Source organism: Phyllobates terribilis, unplaced genomic scaffold (assembly GCF_046119375.1).
Source record: "Phyllobates terribilis strain yellow unplaced genomic scaffold, ASM4611937v1 Scaffold_7__3_contigs__length_470593459, whole genome shotgun sequence".
In the NCBI taxonomy this organism is placed as follows: domain Eukaryota; kingdom Metazoa; phylum Chordata; class Amphibia; order Anura; family Dendrobatidae; genus Phyllobates; species Phyllobates terribilis.
This window is the reverse complement of record NW_027362767.1, coordinates 416,237,960-416,246,539: the sequence shown is the minus strand read 5'-3', so window position 1 is coordinate 416,246,539 and position 8,580 is coordinate 416,237,960. Positions and strand designations below refer to the sequence as shown.

The 8,580-nt window shown below is 43.3% G+C and overlaps 1 protein-coding gene across 5 annotated transcripts in view; it reads right to left on the bottom strand.

Annotated features, from left to right (window-relative positions):
• Positions 1-1,613: 1,613 nt before the first annotated feature.
• The window catches only part of DDR1 (discoidin domain receptor tyrosine kinase 1), a 144,579-nt gene continuing 137,612 nt past the window's right edge, over positions 1,614-8,580 (bottom strand). For all 5 annotated transcript variants that reach the window (XM_073641771.1, XM_073641770.1, XM_073641773.1 and 2 more), the window contains one exon: positions 1,614-3,327. In XM_073641771.1, the coding sequence (XP_073497872.1) occupies positions 3,169-3,327 (159 nt within the window). In that variant the 3' untranslated portion in view covers positions 1,614-3,168. The remainder of the gene's footprint in view (positions 3,328-8,580) is intronic.

Here is an 8,580-nt window from a genome sequence, read left to right as displayed (position 1 = left end):
CCCCGATGTCTTTAATTTCGCTCATATGACAACGGACTATTACTCCTATCGTCCACTATGGGACCATGGCAGCTGGGAAGGCAAAGTCAGGGCAGCTCGTTCCTTTGCCCCAGATGTCCAGCGAATATCTGACATTCCATAGTAACCATGGATACGCCCATTGTCCTCTGGACTCCAGCTGTTGCTAGGGAGCGTCAGCTATTCACAATGGGACACAGCTGCTGCACTCTTCTTCAGACAGAAGGACAACTCTCATCTGACACCCGGCATATTAATTAAGTTATTCTCCCAGGGAAATCACATGGCCGCTCACGGGCCCAACAATGAGGGCGTATGCAAAATGTGTCCCAGTAAAACAAGCCCCAGAGCATCACCAAAAGTTTGCAGCTTTCTTCTCCTATACTTTGTGGGGGTTTTTTCCTTACTGATCTCGTCTTGCTGTCAGTGAATGGGGATATATCTCTAATATATAATATATTTTTATATTCTAGCCTAATACTACTTACGGCATAGGGATTTTTTTCCAATCTAGGCAATTTTCTGCAAGTGATGTGTTTGCACAACGCTCTCTTCTGTCTTCTAAGTTTGGTACAATGTATCGTTCACAGAGGAATTGTCAAGATATGATGCCGTTTTATCCATTTTTTTTAGATTTGTACAGTTTTTTAGCCTCTTGATGGAAACATTTTTTCACATTTTAACTTTCAAGTTACTGCTTGCCATCAATGAATGAAGTACAAGTTGCAAAATGTTTCATTGTGTTATGATTAAAGGGGTCATTGGAAGAAGACTCCCCCCTTGTCATAGGCTCTATGGACGTCATAGAGGGTGGTCCCCGCTGAAGACCCCATACTGATAAGACGCTGTTACAAAGTAGACTAACATTAGCTAAAGCCATGGATATCGATTGGTTCGGCCCACAGTCTGTGTATAGGGGCCCCCGACAGATGATTATTGGAAGAAATAAGGATCCAGTAGATCGAATTTCGGGCTACTGATCGTTTTTGTTCTGTAAGTGATGAGGCGCCACCAGAGACGCCTGGAAGTGACTCTCTGGTAGCAAAAACGGGAGCGCTCCTGTGTATGGGGATAGTCGTGATGGTTCGGCCGGCAACACTCTATCACCCACTGAAGAGTTAAAGTGTATGGGGGCTTTAATGAGAAGGTTAGCCGCTAATATGGACCCGGCCGTCTGTGTATTATTGTTGAGTTGCCAGAATGTAATACTAAATTTGCCCTACAATAGTCGATCGACTGGTCAGCTTTATTAAAGATATAGTTAAAGGAGTGTTTACATCTCCTGAAGGGATGATATATTGCTATGGTGTCATATAATTTTACAAGGTGGGGGTCCAACCTCTGATCCTAAGAACGACGGGGCCACAGTCCTGACCTGATTCATCCGCGCAGACCTGTCAGTGTTTTTGCAGCTCTGATTACCAGGATCGATGGTGTCCCAGAGATCGGACCTGCCACCAATCACAAAGTGGTGACCTATTCTAGCTACTTACCAATACTTTTTGATATCGGAATATCCCTTTAAGGTCTATGAGACCTAATGCAAGGAAATGAAAAACTACCGGAAAAAAAGAAAAACCACAGGGACCAAGGTGTCTAAAAGAATCTAAAAAAAAAAATGTCAATCTTTATTTCTGCAAATTAGTGATATTCAGCCAATCTCTATATATTAACATCATATAAAAAAGTAACACAATCTCATGTAAAGCTTTAAATTAGCAGAACTATATATACACATCAGGCCGTAGCGTACGAATGTCCGATCCTCCTCACGACTGACCATCCAAGAGTCCATACAGCTTCCAACTATGGAAGATCAAAACGTCTTGAGGACCCCAGACTCCTACAAACATCTATGGGGCTGCACTAGAGTGACCAAGGAGTCATTCAGAAGACCCCACAAACGAGCATATGTCGTTCCTATGAAACCTTAGCAACAATGTTTCAGCCGAAGTTTCCGTAACGTCCTATCGGGAGGCCTCCCACAGTCTGTGCAAATCGAAAAATCAACTCTCACAATGTATTTCGAGGGCTCATTAATACACCCCACGTTATATAATCAGATTTTTTTTCTGATTTTTTTCCTACGTAGAAAATAGTTTCGGGTTACAAGCGTCCTTGACATTTTCATCTCGAGATTCTAAAACAATGTATCTATTATTCTGCTCCAGAAGCTGGAATTACTCCATTCACTGGAAGAAAGGAGAATTGTCTTAAGATGTCCAGACCGAAAAGATGGTGACGAGACGGCGGCGGCGGGAGATGTAGGGGGGGGGGAGATGACACTTTATGGAGAAGCTCTTGAAATCGGAAGGCGGCCATGGAGTCTGGAGCATTGGAGTGTGTCAAACCTTTTCTAGATTACTTAAAGGAGTGTTTCAGAAATGTGCCCACCCAGCGCATCTCTGAGCACAGATGTGTTTGTGCAGAATGTCAAGTGAGGGGGCTTCGCTGGCGGATAAGGATTCCAGAGCGTGGGATGATGATGGAGGAGAAGGCTGGCGAGGGGCTCCGGATAGATGCCGCTCATTTTTTGCATTCTTGAAATATTAAGTTTCTTGCTTGGACAGACTTTAAGATGCGAAACCTTTACAGCAGCCTGAAAGCTCGGCCAAACCAGCAGCAGTAAGACTTATGGTATAGAGATGGGGGGGCCTGAAAACGAGCGAGGACAACATGGGGGATTTTCTGCTCCTCCAGATTTTGAGAGCTGATCTTTCCTATCGAGACCCTTCTATTACTTCCAATTATTTTGTAAAGTGGACAATTCCTTAAAGAGCTCAGGAAATTTGTGAACGATATTCGGTGCCGACTTTTTTTTGTCCAAAGGGGTAGAATCTGTTTTGATGAATTCTTAACGGCCGCCATACTGTGTCATGGCGGGGGTCATGATAAATCCAGTGTAACGAGGACAGCGCGTTTTCATTTCACATTGTATGTTGAGGTCACGTCTTCCCTATGACTGGGACATCCAGTGTGTATGACGGGACGAGACACATCGCAGTGGGATAATTGTATGGCAGGAACACAAGACGTCTCCTCCATCCTGCAGGCCGTGTATAAGGCTTTCTGGTGACAGGAGCACAAAAATGATGCCGGGGTATAAGATGATGATGCAGGTAATAGAAAGTGTACTGAACAGTGCTCCGGTTACTCCTTCACTTCCACAGTAGAACAGCAGAGGGCGTGAGAGGTGAGCAAAGCGTGGATATCCTGGAAGGATGGCCGCTCCCTGCAGTCTCTGGCCCAGCACTGCAGCATTAACTCATAGAGCGACTGGGGACAGGGCGGAGGCCGGGAGAGATAGATCTGCAGGAGCAAAAGACACCGAATACATCAGCCATTACAGCCTGTACCAACACAATGCAGAGAAATAAGCATGGTGGGGGTTGTAGTAGTCTCTAACAATCACACCCATGTTTCTCAACCTCTGTCATTCCAGCTGCTGCAAAACTACAACTCCCAGCATGTCCTGATAGCACCTATCTTGTGTATAGAATATTTGGTACTGCAGTTTATATATGTACACAGTGACTGTACCAGCAGAATAGTAAGTGCAGCTCTGGAGTATAATACAGGATGTAACTCAGGATCAGTAATGTAATGTATGTACACAGTGACTGCACCAGCAGAATAGTGAGTGCAGCTCTGGAGTATAATACAGGATGTAACTCAGGATCAGTAATGTAATGTATGTACACAGTGACTGCACCAGCAGAATAGAGAGTGCAGCTCTGGAGTATAATACAGGATGTAACTCAGGATCAGTACAGAATAAGTAATGTAATGCATGTACACAGTGACTGCACCAGCAGAATAGGGAGTGCAGCTCTGGAGTATAATACAGGATGTAACTCAGGATCAGTAATGTAATGTATGTACACAGTGACTGCACCAGCAGAATAGTGAGTGCAGCTCTGGGGTATAATACAGGATGTAACTCAGGATCAGTAATGTAATGCATGTACACAGTGACTGCACCAGCAGAATAGTGAGTGCAGCTCTGGAGTATAATACAGGATGTAACTCAGGATCAGTACAGGATCAGTAATGTATGTACACAGTGATTCCACCAGCAGAATAGTGAGTGCAGCTCTGGAGTATAATACAGGATGTAACTCAGGATCAGTACAGGATCAGTAATGGAATGTATGTACACAGTGACTGCACCAGCAGAATAGGGAGTGCAGCTCTGGAGTATAATACAGGATGTAACTCAGGATCAGTAATGTAATGTATGCACACAGTGACTGCACCAGCAGAATAGTGAGTGCAGCTCTGGAGTATAATACAGGATGTAACTCAGGATCAGTAATGTAATGTATGCACACAGTGACTGCACCAGCAGAATAGTGAGTGCAGCTCTGGGGTATAATACAGGATGTAACTCAGGATCAGTAATGTAATGTATGTACACAGTGACTGTACCAGCAGAATAGTGAGTGCAGCTCTGGAGTATAATACAGGATGTAACTCAGGATCAGTAATGTAATGTATGTACACAGTGACTGCACCAGCAGAATAGTGAGTGCAGCTCTGGAGTATAATACAGGATGTAACTCAGGATCAGTAATGTAATGTATGTACACAGTGACTGCACCAGCAGAATAGAGAGTGCAGCTCTGGAGTATAATACAGGATGTAACTCAGGATCAGTACAGAATAAGTAATGTAATGCATGTACACAGTGACTGCACCAGCAGAATAGGGAGTGCAGCTCTGGAGTATAATACAGGATGTAACTCAGGATCAGTAATGTAATGTATGTACACAGTGACTGCACCAGCAGAATAGTGAGTGCAGCTCTGGGGTATAATACAGGATGTAACTCAGGATCAGTAATGTAATGCATGTACACAGTGACTGCACCAGCAGAATAGTGAGTGCAGCTCTGGAGTATAATACAGGATGTAACTCAGGATCAGTACAGGATCAGTAATGTATGTACACAGTGATTCCACCAGCAGAATAGTGAGTGCAGCTCTGGAGTATAATACAGGATGTAACTCAGGATCAGTACAGGATCAGTAATGGAATGTATGTACACAGTGACTGCACCAGCAGAATAGGGAGTGCAGCTCTGGAGTATAATACAGGATGTAACTCAGGATCAGTAATGTAATGTATGCACACAGTGACTGCACCAGCAGAATAGTGAGTGCAGCTCTGGAGTATAATACAGGATGTAACTCAGGATCAGTAATGTAATGTATGCACACAGTGACTGCACCAGCAGAATAGTGAGTGCAGCTCTGGGGTATAATACAGGATGTAACTCAGGATCAGTAATGTAATGTATGTACACAGTGACTGTACCAGCAGAATAGTGAGTGCAGCTCTGGAGTATAATACAGGATGTAACTCAGGATCAGTAATGTAATGTATGTACACAGTGACTGTACCAGCAGAATAGTGAGTGCAGCTCTGGGGTATAATACAGGATGTAACTCAGGATCAGTACAGGATCAATAATGTAATGTATGTACACCGTGACTGCACCAGCAGAATAGTGAGTGCAGCTCTGGAGTATAATACAGGATGTAACTCCGGATCAGTAATGTAATGTATGTACACAGTGACTGCACCAGCAGAATAGTGAGTGCAGCTCTGGGGTATAATACAGGATGTAACTCAGGATCAGTAATGTAATGTATGTACACAGTGACTGTACCAGCAGAATAGTGAGTGCAGCTCTGGGGTATAATACAGTATGTAACTCAGGATCAGTACAGGATCAGTAATGTAATGTATGTACACAGTGACTGTACCAGCAGAATAGTGAGTGCAGCTCTGGGGTATAATACAGGATGTAACTCAGGATCAGTACAGGATCAGTAATGTAATGTATGTACACAGTGACTGTACCAGCAGAATAGTGAGTGCAGCTCTGGAGTATAATACAGGATGTAACTCCGGATCAGTAATGTAATGTATGTACACAGTGACTGCACCAGCAGAATAGTGAGTGCAGCTCTGGAGTATAATACAGGATGTAACTCAGGATCAGTAATGTAATGTATGCACGCAGTGACTGCACCAGCAGAATAGTGAGTGCAGCTCTGGAGTATAATACAGGATGTAACTCAGGATCAGTAATGTAATGTATGTACGCAGTGACTGCACCAGCAGAATAGTGAGTGCAGCTCTGGAGTATAATACAGGATGTAACTCAGGATCAGTAATGTAATGTATGTACGCAGTGACTGCACCAGCAGAATAGTGAGTGCAGCTCTGGAGTATAATACAGGATGTAACTCAGGATCAGTAATGTAATGTATGTACACAGTGACTGCACCAGCAGAATAGTGAGTGCAGCTCTGGAGTATAATACAGGATGTAACTCAGGATCAGTACAGGATCAGTAATGTAATGTATGTATACAGTGACTGCACCAGCAGAATAGTGAGTGCAGCTCTGGGGTATGATACAGGATGTAACTCAGGATCAGTAATGTAATGTATGTACACAGTGACTGCACCAGCAGAATAGTGAGTGCAGCTCTGGAGTATAATACAGGATGTAACTCAGGATCAGTAATGTAATGTATGTACACAGTGACTGCACCAGCAGAATAGTGAGTGCAGCTCTGGAGTATAATACAGGATGTAACTCAGGATCAGTAATGTAATGTATGTATACAGTGACTCCACCAGCAGAATAGTGAGTGCAGCTCTGGGGTATAATACAGGATGTAACTCAGGATCAGTACAGGATCAGTAATGTAATGTATGTACACAGTGACTCCACCAGCAGAATAGTGAGTGCAGCTCTGGAGTATAATACAGGATGTAACTCAGGATCAGTAATGTATGTACACAGTGACTGCACTAGCAGAATAGTGAGTGCAGCTCTGGAGTATAATACAGGATGTAACTCAGGATCAGTAATGTATATACACAGTGACTGCTCCAGCAGAATAGTGAGTGCAGCTCTGGAGTATAATACAGGATGTAACTCAGGATCAGTAATGTAATGTATGTACACAGTGACTGCACCAGCAGAATAGTGAGTGCAGCTCTGGGGTATAATACAGGATGTAACTCAGGATCAGTACAGGATCAGTAATGTAATGTATGTACACAGTGACTGCACCAGCAGAATAGTGAGTGCAGCTCTGGAGTATAATACAGGATGTAACTCAGGATCAGTAATGTATATACACAGTGACTGCTCCAGCAGAATAGTGAGTGCAGCTCTGGAGTATAATACAGGATGTAACTCAGGATCAGTAATGTAATGTATGTACACAGTGACTGCACCAGCAGAATAATGAGTGCAGCTCTGGAGTATAATACAGGATGTAACTCAGGATCAGTAATGTAATGTATGTACACAGTGACTGCACCAGCAGAATAGAGAGTGCAGCTCTGGAGTATAATACAGGATGTAACTCAGGATCAGTAATGTAATGTATGTACACAGTGACTGCACCAGCAGAATAGTGAGTGCAGCTCTGGAGTATAATACAGGATGTAACTCAGGATCAGTAATGTAATGTATGTACACAGTGACTGCACCAGCAGAATAGTGAGTGCAGCTCTGGAGTATAATACAGGATGTAACTCAGGATCAGTAATGTATATACACAGTGACTGCTCCAGCAGAATAGTGAGTGCAGCTCTGGAGTATAATACAGGATGTAACTCAGGATCAGTAATGTAATGTATGTACACAGTGACTGCACCAGCAGAATAGTGAGTGCAGCTCTGGAGTATAATACAGGATGTAACTCAGGACCAGTAATGTATGTACACAGTGACTGCACCAGCAGAATAGTGAGTGCAGCTCTGGAGTATAATACAGGATGTAACTCAGGATCAGTAATGTAATGTATGTACACAGTGACTGCACCAGCAGAATAGTGAGTGCAGCTCTGGAGTATAATACAGGATGTAACTCAGGATCAGTAATGTAATGTATGTACACAGTGACTCCACCAGCAGAATAGTGAGTGCAGCTCTGGAGTATAATACAGGATGTAACTCAGGATCAGTAATGTAATGTATGTACACAGTGACTGCACTAGCAGAATAGTGAGTGCAGCTCTGGAGTATAATACAGGATGTAACTCAGGAACAGTAATGTATATACACAGTGACTGCTCCAGCAGAATAGTGAGTGCAGCTCTGGAGTATAATACAGGATGTAACTCAGGATCAGTAATGTAATGTATGTACACAGTGACTGCACCAGCAGAATAGTGAGTGCAGCTCTGGGGTATAATACAGGATGTAACTCAGGATCAGTACAGGATCAGTAATGTAATGTATGTACACAGTGACTGCACCAGCAGAATAGTGAGTGCAGCTCTGGAGTATAATACAGGATGTAACTCAGGATCAGTAATGTATATACACAGTGACTGCTCCAGCAGAATAGTGAGTGCAGCTCTGGAGTATAATACAGGATGTAACTCAGGATCAGTAATGTAATGTATGTACACAGTGACTGCACCAGCAGAATAATGAGTGCAGCTCTGGAGTATAATACAGGATGTAACTCAGGATCAGTAATGTAATGTATGTACACAGTGACTGCACCAGCAGAATAGAGAGTGCAGCT